This window comes from Madurella fahalii (genome assembly GCF_045866475.1).
Source record: "Madurella fahalii IFM 68171 DNA, scaffold_1, whole genome shotgun sequence".
In the NCBI taxonomy this organism is placed as follows: domain Eukaryota; kingdom Fungi; phylum Ascomycota; class Sordariomycetes; order Sordariales; genus Madurella; species Madurella fahalii.
The window spans coordinates 5,604,342-5,620,910 of record NW_027263971.1 but is presented as its reverse complement, the minus strand read 5'-3'; the positions used below and the strand labels follow the sequence as shown (position 1 = coordinate 5,620,910).

The 16,569-nt window shown below is 53.4% G+C and overlaps 5 protein-coding genes across 5 annotated transcripts; 2 read left to right on the top strand and 3 right to left on the bottom strand.

The window, feature by feature from the left end:
• Nucleotides 1-951: 951 nt before the first annotated feature.
• On the bottom strand, nt 952-2,399 carry MFIFM68171_01713 (uncharacterized protein; the record flags this gene model as incomplete). Its single annotated transcript, XM_071057135.1, has 3 exons — nt 952-1,356; nt 1,462-2,009; nt 2,093-2,399. 3 exons carry the CDS (start codon nt 2,397-2,399, stop codon nt 952-954), a joined length of 1,260 nt encoding a protein of 419 aa, XP_070913236.1.
• Nucleotides 2,400-4,502: 2,103 nt separating this feature from the next.
• On the top strand, nt 4,503-8,310 carry MFIFM68171_01712 (uncharacterized protein; the record flags this gene model as incomplete). The annotated part of the gene is made up of 3 exons (XM_071057134.1): nt 4,503-7,390; nt 7,521-7,832; nt 7,911-8,310. The coding sequence occupies 3 exons, from the start codon at nt 4,503-4,505 to the stop codon at nt 8,308-8,310; spliced, it is 3,600 nt and encodes a 1,199-aa protein (XP_070913235.1).
• A 1,195-nt stretch (nt 8,311-9,505) lies between these two features.
• On the bottom strand, nt 9,506-10,627 carry MFIFM68171_01711 (uncharacterized protein; the record flags this gene model as incomplete). The annotated part of the gene is made up of 1 exon (XM_071057133.1): nt 9,506-10,627. One exon carries the CDS (start codon nt 10,625-10,627, stop codon nt 9,506-9,508), a length of 1,122 nt encoding a protein of 373 aa, XP_070913234.1.
• A 2,331-nt stretch (nt 10,628-12,958) lies between these two features.
• On the top strand, nt 12,959-13,538 carry MFIFM68171_01710 (uncharacterized protein; the record flags this gene model as incomplete). Its single annotated transcript, XM_071057132.1, has 2 exons — nt 12,959-13,342; nt 13,437-13,538. The coding sequence occupies 2 exons, from the start codon at nt 12,959-12,961 to the stop codon at nt 13,536-13,538; spliced, it is 486 nt and encodes a 161-aa protein (XP_070913233.1).
• Nucleotides 13,539-15,324: 1,786 nt separating this feature from the next.
• On the bottom strand, nt 15,325-16,566 carry MFIFM68171_01709 (uncharacterized protein; the record flags this gene model as incomplete). The annotated part of the gene is made up of 3 exons (XM_071057131.1): nt 15,325-15,616; nt 15,671-16,330; nt 16,385-16,566. The coding sequence occupies 3 exons, from the start codon at nt 16,564-16,566 to the stop codon at nt 15,325-15,327; spliced, it is 1,134 nt and encodes a 377-aa protein (XP_070913232.1).
• Nucleotides 16,567-16,569: the final 3 nt, after the last annotated feature.

Genomic DNA, 16,569 nt, shown 5'->3' with positions numbered 1-16,569 from the left:
CGGCGTCATAGTCTCGGCTTGTAGTCGATTAATCGGATGACTAGCAACTTGCTTTGGAGCAGGCGCCTGCCTCGTTGTAACCGAGAATGGCTCGATTTCGGAGACGATGAATTCGTCCGCCCGAATCTTCGCCCCGATGTCGGATATGTAAAGTCCCTTAATCGCGTCAGCGGCATTATGTGCACGACATTTCGTTCCCCCAAGGCCACAAAGACTTGGTTGATCGAGCCGCCATCGCAGAGCTCCAGGAACGCGAATTCGATAAGGAAGTTCAGACGTTGACATTGTGCTCTCCATCAGCTGCTTGGTGACTTTCGCATCTTTTTCGAATCTGTTCCCAACCAGCAACCCCATACCTACCGCATTGGCACATTTCTGCCTCGCCACATTATGCGCGACCCTCCTCTTCCTGTTACGCGAACTCTCTACCTCGCAGAGAACCGAGTGATTGATCCGCTTTTACCTCAGCTCTTCGCCGTCCACTGCGCCATTGCCCACAGATACAACCTATACTACCACCGCTTTGACCTGCTTGGTGGGTGTGCTTGCCTATACAGTGGGTATCCGTGGTATATTGATTACGGTGCAGCCAGGGGGTCGCATTCTATTACCCCGGGTCAGAATTGCCGCGAACCAAAGTTGAACGAAAATTGCAGGGGATACTTTTTTCGAATACCAGTTTAGAATACGCCTTGCAGATTTCCCCTTCTCTAATTACTCCCTATAAAAAGAAGGCCGTCTCTAGATTCAAAACTCAATTTATATGACAGACCGGCGACCTCGTCGCCTCGTCGCCCACGGGCCTATGTTTCCCCATTCCAGACTCCTAGATCATCTTTCCCTGGTGATTTCGTATCCCTGGGCATCCACGGCGCCATTCTATCCCACCCTGTACCTGCCTCCTTTCACTCAGCATTCTTTCGCTCACCTAGCCCATATGCGGCCGCCATTCTACCAAGCCATTGTCCATCTCCTACTACCACTATCGCTTTGGTCACTCGTCACCGTCGTGGAGCTCTCGCCGCAGCTCCCTGGACTGTCCCAACATTTCAAATCGCTCTCATCTACCGACGACGGGCTCGACATTGCGCTTCTGTCTTCACAGCGCAGTCTCTCTTCGTCCCTCAACAACTCCTTAGTCCTGAGCCTCATCCCTGTCAACCGCCGAGGGAGGTAAAACCCGGGGTGATAAATCGCCATGAGTAGTAGAATTCCGGCCGCAGGGATATAGTAGAGCAAATACTCGGGCCATTCCTCCGTCACAACAACCGACAGCCTTTCTCTCGCCTCGGACGCGGGTAGGAACCGCAGTAGGGTGACCGCATCCTTGCTGAATACGCGATCAATGCCCAGGACCTGTCAAGCGAGGAACCATATGCCATCAGCTCCGTCCTCAGGGCGTTATGGATGCATCGACGCTCAAATACAGGAAGAGGGCCGATAGACAATACGACTACTCACCACAAGCAACAAGCTACTCAGCGCCAACACGACACCCAACCTCCTCGCGCCCAGCTCCACCTCGGGGAGGAGACCCCCAGTAACCGCGCACCGGCCACCGCTCCCGGGTGCCCGGGCCCGCGCCGCGAACCTACGAGCCGTGCTGATAACCCACACGAACCGCACCGCCATCCCGCTCAGGACCGCCCACGCCAGCACGTCGACCACGGCGCCGGCCGCCGCCATGCGCGGTGGCCCTGGCGGGATGAACAGGAAGCCCGAGCCGAAGAAGGCGAGGGCGTCGCCCAGCACTTGCGGCGCGGCCAGGCAGGTGGTCTGGAACGCGGGCGGCAGCCACAGCGCGGCGGGGCGGCGGTGCGGCGGCGGCACGGCCCACCAGGTCAGCCGCGTGTAGGTCATGATGAGGAGGAAGCCCAGGACGGAGGCGGGCGCGCCGAGGAGGAGGGCCATGACGCTGTGCAGGAGGGATGCGGACTTGGAGGAAGGGTGGGACGAGGCGGAGGAAGGGGAGGAGAGGATTATGCGGAGGAGGAAGCCGGTTGTCAGGGCTGGGTTGTTTGGTTTTTTTTTGCAGCTTGTGGTTAGTGCTTGGGGCGTTGGCTGGGCTGTCGGGGCTGGGAAGTGCACATACCGGCTCCGGCGTACACGCACATGATGAGGAGGACTGTTTTAGTCCGCCAGGCAAGGTAGGTGTGTACTAAGGTCAGGGTGCTGAAGATGAAGGCTCCGGCGACGGCGAGGTCGAAGGACGGGGTATAGAAGGGGAAGATCTCCGGCGGTGAGTTGCCAGGCGGTGATAGAAGAAGGTGATCTTCTCCTGCGGTGATGCGCTTTCGGGTTGGGGACCATATATCGTCGACCGGCGGCGAGATGGGTATGCATATTCCCCCTCCGTGACGTGTACAGCCGTCCCAGGGGCAGTCGTAACCGTCCGACATTTTTCTTGGCTTCGTCGTCGTAGGCCGAGACAGAGGAGAGATAATCTAGGGGCTGCGGCCCGCCGTAGGCCGATGGCTGGAGAGAATTAATAGCAGCATAACTTAGGAAGAGGTCAAGTCGAGAGAGCCCCGCCGCCACGACGGCAAAGGGAACTCCTTTAAGCAGTGTGTACAGACATTCCCCTCAGAGTGGCAAATGTGCGATGGTTACGGAAAGTCGCTCGGGAGATACAATGTTTACCGTTACTACGCCTGCTTTTTACTGTTTGCAAGAAAGTGACTCGAGTCTAGAGGATGGAAGCAGCTGGTGAAAGGTTTAACAGCTGTCCTAGCTTATGCTGGCTTGCGAGCGGGTCGCGCTGAAAGTTAATAGCCGCGGATGTTACGCTGAAAATTTTTTGAAGCGCACTCCAAGGAGCCAGACCCCGTCAGAGCTTGCTTGCATGTCCGAGCACACGGGGGATACAAGGTGGCCGGTCTGTATCTCCTAGCACTTACACCTCATGGCTGGACTTCGGCGGGTACGAGACTGAGATCGAGAACCTGTAGGTAGCTGTCTGACTGTATAGATCTGGGATGTGGGTGACGATGCTCCGATGTGACTGCCAGTACGGAAGAATGCCGCACAAAACCTAAACTCTCAGGGTGTACGTCTTCTTCAGTCCCAATCCGAGTTGTGACTCACGTTCACCAAAATTTTGTGTTTCCAATATGATACGTAAAGGCAAACGTGGCTGCATGATGATGAAAAGCGCATCGTCAACATATCTAGTTGATGGACCCTTCGCCCAGATAAAACCTATCTTGAGCAGATAAGCCTATGTGCTCTTACCCATTTAGGTCATCAAACACGGATATTTGCCGTCAAGCTAGACGCTTTCGGCGTTCCCTCGACCCATCACAAGGAACAAGTGGTCGTGGGAAACTTACTAGTGTCAGTCGCACGCAATTGGGTATTATCATGTTTTCTGTTGCCAGGGCAAAATACAATGTCAAAGTGGACAAAACGAGGTGGCGACAGCAATAAAGAACATCATTCCGTGATGCGGTTGAGAAGCGGTACACATCATGGGTCAGCGATTTGCGTTGTGGCTGGCTTCATCTGCGTCAGTAAGCAGGCAATCAACGGCACGCCAAAGAGATCTGCGATGGCGGCTCCTGCTGGGTGAGTGTGTTCAACATTAGGCTGGGGTGTTCTGAGGTGGCATTTCGAGGAAGAGTAGCCTCGTGACAATCATAAGGGCTCGCCCTGTAGCTGTAAAAAGAGCTCTTAGGACGCGCGATTAGAAGCAAATCCGCACAAAGTCAAGTACAGAGAGAACGGTTAACAGGAATACGAGTACACATCTGGCTTTCCAACGCCGCCGAAGCCGCATCAACACACCCGTAAACTCAGATTACGGATAGGGTTAAAGGGACGACGGATCACGACAGTAAGTTGAAGAAATGCCGGGCCGGAAACATCGCGTTCTGGATCCGCGATGGGCTTGGCCATTAAGACGTCTGAATCGGAGCACGGAATGTGAGTCTGTAGAGCATCGCCTGAGGGTTCTCATTGGCGGGCTTCTTATGCATTGGGGTGCGACACAATGCAGCAGGACGGCTCAGATTACCCTATACTACCTCAGTCACCAACAAAGAGGTCGTAGAACCCAACGATTCGATGGCTGCTCTCTGGTCTGCCCTATATTGCGATGCGTCAGAGGCGAAACGGACAGGGGGCTGCATGACGTGGGCCAATGGGAGCATTGCAGGCCTCTTTGCAGCTGCTAGCTGCAGCGGTACGCGAGATGGTCGGCCTCAACCGTCGAGCCGTGCGGTATCATTGTGAAGCGGGAGCCTCTGATCAGTCGGCACGGGAGAGTGTTTCTTAACCCTGTAAGTCATTGTAGCTGCCTTGCTTGAGGTAATGCATAAAGCATCGTCCTCGCGTCCCCGAGATGATTCAAAGCCGTGACGTTTCTGATTGTCAGATCAGTCGACTCTCGTAAGGCTCCCTGAATCCGGCTGGTCGGAGCCACCCGCCTCGCTCGAACAGGGTGGACATTTCTGTGCCTAAGTTCCTAATCCTATGTTACTGCGTCCCTAACGGAAGCCGCAAATATGGAATTCTTCCTGGGAGTACCCAAGCACCTGGACCTCGAAGCCCTGGAAGCCGAGTTAAAGCCAGTCATGGATGAGCTGTCCATATCGCGGTACTCTTGCGACAAGCCACGGGGCAAGCCAAAAGGCTTTGTCCGATTCGTGCATGAGATGGACGGGCAGAGATTTTGGGACGCGTACGGCGAGGAGTCAATTCCAGAGGAAGAAATCTCACCAACAGGATCTCAGAACCAACCATGTCAACGCACAATGAGGCCACGGCTCCAGATCCTGGGGAGCATGATATCTTGCAGACGCAGCCACCGAAAGGGGACAGTACTTAATCCCGTTGCCTCGGAGTTCGAGCCAACCTCTCGCTCCCGGAAACAGGACAAAAGCGGCACCGTTGTGATGACGCCTTACGAGTTGGATTGTGGCCACTGCGTATTTGTTGAAGGCCACTTCGCGTTTGTGGCAGAGTGGGAGCACAAGGGACACACAGTTGCGAAGTTCACCAAGTATAGTCTCACGATCGAAATCTGCAGCCTCCAAGTCCTTGTCCACATCGGCTATGCCGACATCAACGAACTCATTTGGTCGGCAACAGGGATGGTGACCATCGTCTTGACTATCCCGCCTACATTTCTCAAATATCGACCTGTCGAAACTTCTTCAACTGCGGGAATGCAGCGACTCGCGGCCATCAATGACGCGCATGGCAGAGTGTCCAGCTTCTGTACCGTTTACCAGTTGCAGGTTCCCGCTGCAGGGCCCTTGCGAAACGACATGGCGGTTCTCCGGGCAAAAGGGATTAACGTGGTCGAATACGATGCAGAGTATTACCGTGCCGCCCAGGAAGCGCCTCAACTTGCCCCGTATCCCGACGCAATCCAGAACCTGATGAAGGAGCTCGCCCGGCACGAGCACGTAGGGACCCTGCCATTTGGGATCTTGTTTCTTTCCCAAGCACTGGCATACAACGGCTACATGCACCCGAGCAAAGTATCGCTCCTAGTTCGAAAGTTGGCCGCTCTCTTTGCCGCAGAGCGCGAACAAGGGCGCAGGAAACAACCCATATCCACCGACGCCTTTAAAACGCTCTTTAGCTGCGACCACTTCCTTTCACCCTCCGATAGCGGAAGTCGGTGTGAAGTGGATAACATAATGGCAATGTTGGAAAGTCAAGAACAGCTCATTCGCTCTGGCGAAGATATCAGAGCCGGGTTGGCATGGGAGCGGCGGGACCAGGCAAGAGTCTTCTGCGCCACCATCACGCCGACCCGCATCCTCCTGGGAGGGCCAACAATGGAAGTCGGGAACCGCATCTTGCGCAAATACCCCGGGCGCTACGATTACTTTGTTCGAGTGCATTTCTGCGACGAGAACGGTCAGGAGCTTTTCAAGAATGCAAGAGTCCTCCTCGACGAGATCTACGACCGGTTCGGATCCCTCCTGCGGAGCGGGATCGATATGGGCGGCCGGAAATACGAGTTCCTTGGGTTTTCCCACTCATCGTTGCGCTCACATTCCGCGTGGTTGGCCGCACCTTTTTCATACCGCTCCCGGAAGTACCGATCCGAGTCGATTTTCAAGGAGCTAGGAAGCTTTGTGGACGTCGAACGGACGGCCGCACTTGTGGCAGCACGCGTTGGCCAAGCCTTCTCCGAAACGCCACATGTCTTTCCTCTCGGAAATATCGAACCTGAAATAATCGACGACGTGAAACCCGGCAAGTACTGTTTTAGCGATGGTGTCGCCGGAATTTCCCGCATGGCCCTGGAGAAGGTCCACCAGTCCATACGTCGACTCCGGGGTTATCCAACTTGCCTTCAGATCCGCTGGGCTGGAGCGAAGGGCGTGCTATCGCTTGACCCGAACCTCAAAGGCGAGAGAATTTGCATTCGCAGAAATTCAATGAGAAAGTTCGAGGGTTACGACAGAGCTAACCTTGAGATCTGCGGCGGACCACCGAAACCCATTCCCATGGTGTTGAACCGTCCTCTTATCAAGATCCTGGAGGACCGAGGCGCACCGCACGGCTGGTTTTTAGGATTGCAGAGGAGACAGCTAGCGGAGCTACAGACGGTAGTGGCTGATGTTGGCACTACTGCCGACTTCCTCAAGCGGCGCTCCATAGGCGAGGCAGTTCGTCTGGGAGAGCTCATTACCTATGCGTACACCAAAGGGATCGACTACCGGCACAACGACTTCCTCAGGAGTGCCATGGAACTGATACTTCTTCGGGACCTGCGTGCTGTCAAGCACAAGGCAAGGATACCAATCCGGAAAGGGATAACCCTGATTGGAGTCATGGACGTAACGGGAGAGCTCGAAGAAGGACAAGTCTACGTCACCTATGATTGGGAGGAAGGCCAGCGCGGAATTGGCCCGCCGCCAGGTGAGGGCCCGGTCATCGTAACGCGGTCTCCCGCCATGCACCCGGGGGACTTTCAGATGGTAGAAAATAAGCGCCCACGAGAGAACAGCGGTTTGCCCACGCAGCGGAACTGCATCGTATTCAGTGGAAAGGGCGCTCGCGACTTGCCTAGCCAGTTGGCCGGGGGCGATCTCGACGGAGATTTATATCACATCATCTGGGACCCGGATATTGTTGTCCATGCGCCAATCGTCCCGTACGGCGCCGCCAAATACGCAAAGGCCGAGCTAAAGCAGCTACCGAGGCCTGTGGAACTGGGTGACATGTCAGACTGGTTCGTCGACTTCATGCGGTATGACAATCTGCGCCAAATTGCTACAACACACATGATCTTGGCCGACCAACACGGAACAATGCATCCCTACTGTCTGGACCTAGCGGAATTGCACTCAGATGCAGTCGATTTCTCGAAATCTGGGAAGCCAGTCGACCCATCTCGGCTCCCCAATGTCCCGAAGCTGCGGCCAGATTTGTGAGAGCTCACAACTCACTTTGATCTTCTTCATCCATATTCGTAGTACACCATCATTTGTTCTTCTACATATCAACTATTTCACTATATCTGTCTCCTTACAACTTGTTTAGCTGACTGGGTACTCCAGCATGGACATATTCGGTCACCAACATAGCGGCGGTCCCGCGGGTGACACCACGGATGATGCCGAGGAACTCGGCCTGCGCCCCCGTTATGTATACCAGAAATCGGAAAACATTCTTGGCCGACTGTATAGGGAGGTTAACGAGGAGAAGATCTGGAGAGGCAGCGGCAGCAAAGCTCAGTGGCCTCGTCCATCGTCGGAAGGCAATTATGCCTTTTGGGACCAGCTATGTGCTTGCTTAATGGCGCGCGTGCAGCGGATAGGGTCGGTTGCGTGGTGGTATCAATTGGAACCTGCGGAGCGGCTGTACCAAGCGTCAGTAGTACTCCAAATTCCGCTTCGCATTTTCCGTCGTGACGGAGCGTCTCGCGGCTGACCTGGTTCAATGGGCAGATATCGCAAAGCCGTTCAAGAGGTGGCCATTAGCCGCTCTGAGCATCCTGTGCGGCCGCTCAGCGAACGGGAGATATTTGTTGGCGTCATCCTCAACGAGGCAGGCGCGCAAACTAACCGCCAGCGTGATCGGTCGATGAGGCTCAGGGACGAATACGACGAGATCGCGAGGTGGATTGCAACGGAAATGCGACCAGAGTGTCACATCACTGGGTACGCCTCCGAGTTGGATAACTTGGAGTTGTGCCTGGCCTGCTTATATCTAAACCGCGACGCCATGTTCCCGGACCAGGTCACTGGGCGCCCCCGGGAGATTGGCATTGAGAGCTTCCGGATTGTCGCAGCTTCAGCGTTGATGTCGGAATTGGATTATTTGGAGGGCAGACGAAGGTCGGATTGATATTGTTATCTAAGAAGTCAGCGACGCTGCATTCGGACTCGAGAAGTAGGCTTGAGGTCATATTTAGCAAAGGATTTGATATTAAGGAGAGCTCAGATGAGTCCGATGATACCATTGGAAGAGCAGCCTCCCACGTCAACGTAAATAAAAGCGATGAGAGAGTTCTCTGCCACATTACCACCTCCTGGAGTGAGGCAGTACTAACAGCTCGCTGAACTTTTACCAGGACTCCGTGCTAAGTCCTGCAACTCCTATTGGCTGTTTTTCTCACGGTAGTCTCTCCCTCAAATTAAAGCTGCCCTGATACGACACTCTGATGTGGTTGGCGATCAACAACTCGGAGATCCAGTCGCGGTTGTTTTTGCCCGAGCACTTTGACTATGATGGGAGGTCTCCGATGAAAACTTGCAACAGTCGTCCGACAGCTCCGGCTAATGGAGGTCTTCATCGCCTGGTGTTGGTTACGGCTGTTGTGTCCTAGTAATTTCCTTAGGTAACGGGATGTGGTGAGCTCGTCGCGGAACTGGAAGGGCCGCACTGGATGGGGTTTTGTGGTCTGTACTCGCATCGGTACGTATATATCCTAGCGGGATTGAGAACGTATGAGGAAGAAATGCTACGCCTTGGTAGACCTCGTTGATAATAAATGGATGACTTGACGAAGAAGAGTAAAAGGTGAGATCGAGAGGGGAGGGAGGAGGATCTGGGGAGGATCTGGGGAGAATCTATGGGCCAGCGCTCTGTGGGTGCATTAATACATTGTCATATTTGGTGCCGATTTAGTGTCTTTTGCGCATAATCGTGGCAGTCGTAGCGGTTGGGCTTGTAGGTACCTACCTTAGCTTACCTTACCATGAGTCGGGAACGTTCACCGAGGTCAATGCTAAGTTGATGGGAGATGGTGGTACAAAGAATGTACCCAGAGGGGAGGGGGGGAAAAAAAAGACAAAAAAAAAAAAAGAAAGAAAGAAAACAAAAGAAAGAAAAGGTGGAAAAACCGCTGTGACACTTGGGCCGTTTCCTCTCCCTTCCATGCTCTGCCATGTGTCCTTCAGCCAGCCTGTCTAATACATTCACATTAAGATTCTGGCTGAGGATTCTGTCTTTCACCGTAACCATTTTATGCATCGCGCTATCTCGTATCTCTTCGGCCACCCAATTCCGGATATATGGTCGGGCCAATCCCGGAAGAGGATCATGGCACAGGTTCAAAGCCCTGTTCCATCAAGGCCACGGAAACGGCCGCCTTGACGTCCGGGAAGATATCGTCTGGTAGGTACACTCGCTCCCCTTCTCTACCGTCTGCGATCGAGCCTCCTACAAGAAACGTCTTCCAGTTCGGGCCGCCCACCGTTTGGTGTTGGTGCCTCTCGACATTCTTCGAGTCCTGGAGGAGGTTACTGGTCATTAGATAGATCGTCTTGATCTGATCAGACTTGCAAGCTAATCTCTCGGATGTGTCATCTTGTTGGTTCAGGTGTTCGACTAATGCCTCGATCTGTCTGCAGACTGATTCTCCGTAGTTATCGATGGAAGGCACTTGATTCACCTCGGACCACCGCAGTCCTCCTGGGTTACCTTGGGACATGGTCTCGGCGCGGCTGTCAAGCATGTGAATAACCGTGTGGCTGCTCACACTGGGCCATGCGAACCTCGTGGCTCGACTAAAATCCTCATCGCAGACAAACAAGTAGATCTTAGGGTCAGACTGAAGGATTGGGTCAATGACATCGAGAACCTCGTCCCAGTTACGGCAGTCGGACCACACCAGGACGGCTCTGATGTCAACGTAAGTACGCCTGTCGAGGTAGTTATCAGGCGTCCAGACCCTTGCCCTCTTGAACCCGCACTTCGCTGCCAGGTCGCGGATGTCGTCCTCCCCCTGACCGGAGACGACAATTACATGTTTCTTGCCTAGTCTCAACTCCTTCACCAAATACGCAAAGGGCCTGCTGCGGACGAGAATCTGGTGTGGCCCAATATCCATCGAAGCGTCCCTGAGCCTCTGAAGCAACACATCCCTCTGAATCCCGTCCGCGAACCCGTCCAGGTTTGTCACAAAGACAAAGGGTATTGGCTTTTCTTGCCTGAGCAACCAGCTGATGGTCTCGGCCGCTCCGGGCAAAAGTCGTCCTTTGTGCATGATAACATCTTCAATGGCGAAGACAAGCGCGAAGCTCTCCAAATTGGTCCACGAGCGCCACGCCCTAGACTCTGGGTTTAGATGGGCGAATCCTCGGGGCAACTGATTACCATTGTCTAGAGTGTCAGAAGGTTGGTAGGCTCGCTGGGCCTCACGGCTCGTAGGACTGCTCATGGCTTGTGGTCGTTCTGTTAGGATAGCGAACACAGGGCTGGGAACCATCGGAGCTTGTAATGTGCCAAATGTCCTGCCACATTGTATATTTATCGTCGTATTATAAGCGGTTACAGCCCGATTGTTACCAGCCCGCCACAACACAAAGGCGTGGTAAGACGAACTTTGCACTGGCAGAGAACAAAGGGCGTGGCACTGTATGTTCCTCTGCACACCCACAAAGGTCCTTATAGTAATACGTTCTTCTCGTTTCTGCTATATTGCTGGTTCGGGCTGTCCTGAGATCTTCGTCATCGCCGCGGCGTATGCATAATGGGACATATGGATATGTGCAATCATTTTTACTTTGCTTTCAGCGAGCGTTTGCCAGTAAACCATGTTCGTATCCGGGTCTACGCACAAGTTCATACGAATCTGCATCTCGCGCAACATTCTACCTCTCGCATTTGTTTGGTACAACGGTTCCCGTCACAAACTTGGCGTTGAAATCTTCGTTTCTTGGTGAGACATACCATCCCGACCCTGTTCCCCTGCCGTTGCCGAAAGCTCTGATAATCATCTCATTCCGAATCGTGGAGGACTGCGTGACTCTCCTGGGCGACACCAGGCGTGCTTCCCGGTTCTACGGTGCAAGCTATGGTACAAGTTACGGCATCAAGAACCTAAGTGTTGTTGCTATACCATCAATGCAGTATGTGATTACTTGTCAGGGCGGCAAGGAAAGAGGAGATGGAGCTTGGAGGGATAAGTCTACATGAGCGCACCCGTGGCCCACACATCTATTGCCGCTGGTCAACGCTCCGCAAAAGAACTCCTAACTTGGTTGATATTGTACACCCGACCCAACCGCTGCCTCGGCAGAGATGGTCACAGTCGGGATTTAATAACGACAGCGACGAACCTGTCGTCGAAAAGGTATTGACGTCTTAGGTCGTCTCGGGAACCGGAATCACCAGGGCGGCTAGATATAGATGTACCAAAAATGGCAGGAAGCTCGAGACTGAAGTTAACAATCGTAGAGTACTAGCTGAGTGGATACGTAGTCTGAAGGTAATCAATTGAGGACCACCAGATAAACCCTCGACTACTATTCCTTATGCTCTGTGGCCAGCGCCACATGTGTATCGCCTCATTATTTACATGCGTACATTACTATTTCAATACCGCACAGAGGTCATACGTATCAGTGAAATTGAATCTCGGATTGAATCTCGGATTGGTTAAACTCTGGAACGAGGCCGTGAAACCTAGCCCACCTGGTCCGCTAAACTGGTCCATTATCCTCATGCGAGGGCTGATCGACAGCTACTCAAAAACGAGAATTCGAGTTGAGTGGGGACAGGGGGAAAAGAGAAGTTTCTACATGATGTCGCCTAGGGACCGTTGACATTTACCGCCAGCGCTGACAATACTACAGGTGCCTTACTCTACCTTAAATAAGACAACTGTGGCGCGCAACTAATTACTAGATATCAACATAACAATGAACTTTTTATCTATGCGCTAGGCCATGGCGCTGCCCAGCTAGATGCCATTATTATTAATACGTAGTATTCTCACTGCTAGTTAACAGGGTCACAAGGTAATAATAGACATCCCTCTGCCTTATGTTAGGTAATTAGTCTTAGCTGGCGTTTTGAAACCAGTACTACTACCGCTCCTTCCACCTCGGATGAAACTCCTTGGCATCGCCAGTCCCCATGTGATGCAGTTCGGGAATCGGCGTTTCTAAGGTTCAGTCCGATCCGGCTGACCGACAAGTCCCCCGGACCGAATCCAGAGTCCGATCTACCCAATAGCCTCTTCGTTCAGCCGGTACTGGATGAGTCCAAGTCTCCACCTACTCGTCCGGTTTGGGTCCGACGTTCCTACTGAAGGCATATCACGCAACTGGCGTCTCAGCGTTTTCCGAGAAAACTGGTTCACTTAATACAGCTATGCAGTTACAGGCTAACCCTTGTTTGTTGATTGTTTGTTAGTATATGCCTTTCGACAGGGGCCCGGTTTAAAAACTCGGAAGACCTTTAGGTTGAGAGTAGTCAAGGTAGACACACCAACGAAATAATCCAGCATCAAGGAGAGATCTTCTAGAACAAGTTTGAAGTATTCGTTGTCTCCATGGGAATTTGGTTGTTTTGAGGCTAACACGGATAGCATCGTGCTTACCCTGGTTCCCGAGTCAGCCGCTAACGAGCAAACCAGGGGTGAACTGTGTCGGTGCTGACTCTGGTTGACGGAGGTGGCATCCGCTGAAGAACAACGATGGAATGTGATTACCGAGTTCGCTCGGGATTACGAACACCGCGCTAAGGACAAGGCCCTTGCTAGGACATGACAACCTTCAAGCCCGCAAATATCAATGCCTGGTATAAGTATTACGACGATGGCGGCGCCTACTTCCAAGATTCTTCCCGCTATTTCCACCAGCCCTCATCTCATCACAATAACAAGAATCCAAGCAATATCCCACTCACCAGAGTCCGATCCACAACATACCTCTCCCCCAAGGCCAGCACCATGCGTTTCATCACCGCCCTCGTCCTCACCTTCGCGACCGCCGCCGTGACGGCCGCTCCCCAGGCCGCTGGCGCCGGCACCCTTGCCTCGCGTCAGCAATGCACCGTCGACTGCGCCTGCTTGAACGAGGTCAAAAACAGGGACTGGGCTGCCACCCAGCGCTGCTGCGAATCTGATGGCGGTAGCCCGGAAGAGCCTGTATGTTCTCCCGCCGATTCTGCAATTTCCCCCTCTGGCTGCTCTTCTGTCCTATAGACTACAATTGCTAACCACCGTCTACTACCGCCCCCAGTACTGCCGCCGCATCCCCGTCGACACGGCCGAGGCCGGGTTTGGCGGCTGCTGCGGCGGGAGCGGATGGTTCGAGTGCCGTACTGTAATTTGCCCTGAGTAGAACCGGACGGTAGAAGCTGGATTCAGTCCGGATAGAGACTGTAGCTTTACATCGAGGGGAAGGGCGATGGCGAGGGCAATTTGAAGCAGGAGAGAGTTTGCTTGGTAATCATTCGGTGTACTAGTGCATTCCTTGCCAATCTCTCTCTAGGGAAATACAACGTCGTTCACTCCCTCTAGTCTCTGGCAGTGGACAGTTGATGTGGCTGTCGGTGGTGGGCCCCAAGGCTATCTCTGAAGGCTCGGGGCCTTGGAGGTGCCACGTAAATATATGTCCGATGTTGGTTTGGATACCGTTTGCACATCACACGATACTTTATTCGGTCGCCCCGTAGATTTCTGACTGGTGACAGTAGACCTCGAGAAGCAACATGCTTATTTCGTCCAAAGGACCTTTATAAGATAATTACATGGTAATGTACCTTTAAAGTAGCTTGGTACCAAATATGCATGACGGGATAATATATGCGCCAGGGCTTCGTTGCCACAGGGTCTTATCATAAGTGCTATATCGTCATACATGGGGAAGAGGCAATAAACGACTCACAAGAGGGGTATTCCGAGCGATCTCGGATTTTCCTCTGCGGTCGGAGCTGAGCTCAGCCAACCGCGAAGTCAGATGTTGGCTTACAACGAGTAGTAATCCCATCATGTGCCACTCGACGGGACCCAATTGCAACCTGATGCCCCTGGCAGCCTGGTTTATGCCAAACCGGATTCGTTCGACTCGGTCGGCTGGGTCAAGTAGAAAGTGGGGTGATGTGACAAACAACTGATGGTGTTGGCGCTAGTGAGTTCGAACCAGCCAGTTTCTTAGCCAGTATGAGAGCACATACATCAGGAAGCAGAGCTTATTCCAGGCTATCAGTGTTCCGTTGATTTATCTCAAACATAGTTCGCCGAATCCGGAGACTACCATGATCTCACGGAAATATTACGACTGCCGCCTAGGGGTGAGGCCCACTAGGCTTAGTGCCCGTATCTATATCAAGCGAGCTTTGCGAAAGTTGCGCGGAACCGGTACTGTTGGCGCGGCTTCTAGTAACCTGATGGCGTATATTTGTAGTTTAGTTCTTGTAGCCTTTACGCAGACTGAGTCCCGTCGGCTCGGGTGGCTCTACTCGTCGTAGCTCCGAAATCGAACATGATACTATCCTCGTAGGGATCTTACGGGTGGCGTGGCCCTCGTTGGACGCATGGATTTTGAGCGTGACATTGCGACGACTTCGGAGATTGCGGCAGAACCACGCGGTGAAGGCAGTACCATAAGTAGTAAGCTAATTTTGCAACAACTCGATAGGTGCTTTCGAGAATCTCGCCAATGTTCTAAACGGGTACCATGACAACGTCTCCTCCTCCAGCCTCACGGAGACCTCTTTGTGGCCTGCCCCTGTATCAAGATTAGATGGGGAGCATAGGTGCTGCCAGATGAATGAAGGCAACGAGTGCGTGCTGTTCATAACATGGAAAGTAAACAAGGTAGCAGGCGAGGGTTTTGTTAACGTTGGTGAAGTGTTGGCGAACGAATGGCTTAATGCTCAATTGTGACGTTTATATGCGGGGCTCGGCGGTTGACGATAAATGTGTCGCATCCTAATTCCCAAGGCGGCATCCGCGGCGTGAATCTCTCCCATCTGGGTACATGTGCGTGGCCCCTCAACGAAGGTTGAAGACGCACAAACCGCCATACTTCTGGCTAGTAGGAAACCGGCCAAATCTTAGCTAAGGATTCGAGCATCTAAATCAGCCATTGGGCGATAACCTTCCTTGTTGTGATTGTCAACGTCTCAGAAAGTGGTCTGCAACTTTGGATAGTCTCCCGCATGCACCTGCAGATCTGCAAAGATCCGGCCTGAGTCATCTTTGCTCAGATCTTTCATGCGTTTTGTGTCTTCTTCCTCCAACTTCTCCATCTCTTCTGCGGGTTCTGCCTTCCCCTCTTCCTGGTCCTCCTTCTGCTGTGCGAGCGCCTTCTCGAGTCCGGAAGATTCGCCGACAAGAAGGAACTGGGTGTTGACATAGTCGAGATGCTTTGGCTGCGTCGGAACCCAACGGAGGGATCGGAATTCATCAAGGAGCCTGAGATAATGTTAGAACCATGCTACGTATGAGAAGCAAGTAATCAACACTCACTCCTTTGGGTACTCGGGCGGTTTTGGTAGCCGCGCGTTCGCCGGGCCGGGGTACTGCGGGTTCTTGGTGCTGATGATGAAGCTGCCCTTCTCCTTCAGCCCCATTTCCCGCTGCACCTCTCCTGGTGTCTCGGGCAGCGTCAAGATATATGCTAGATGACTCTCGCGCCCGGTGCTGGTAATGGCGTAGACACCCTCACCCACTGGAGTTGCTGCCGGAGTGTGCCTCGTGCCGGCCGTCTTAGTCTCGTAATCGGACGAGCTCAGGAACTCTTCCTTGAGCTGCTGGAAGGACGCCCCCGACTTCTCTACGAAAGCGGTCCACCGCTCTCGGCCACTTTGCGGCAACACTTTCTTGGGGATAACGCACACCCGAGTGTTGCCAGCATCGCCGATTGGGCCGCTCCCGAGCTTGGCATCTTTCTCAATAGGGCGCAATATGATGTGGCTTCTTGCAATCTCATTCACATCGGATGGCTCATCAACGCCTACACGACCGCGAAAGAAGAAGTATATGATACCCTTCTCGAGGATGCTGGACGGTACTTGCTCGGATTCGTCACGGCCCTCTGGCTCGACCGCTGAGGCGCCATCCTTTGTGCCTCTTGTCTTTTGCTTACCGGTCTTGGTTCCGTTTTGCGCCTTCCTTTTGGTGACGCCGCTGTAGCCGGGGTTAGAGCGCTGTATGGCGTTGAACATGGCAGAGAACGCTTACTGGCCAATGGTCTCGTCAATGGTCGTTTGCTCCTTTTCCTCTTGCTTCTTGCTTCGCTTTGGGCCGGGCGAGCCGGCGCTTTCCCCAGTCTTGTGCTTCGACCCCGGGTGTGCCTGTGCGGCCGGAGGCGCACCGCCGGATTTCCCTTCTTTCCTGGCTGCGGATCTCGTCGTGGCGGTCATGTT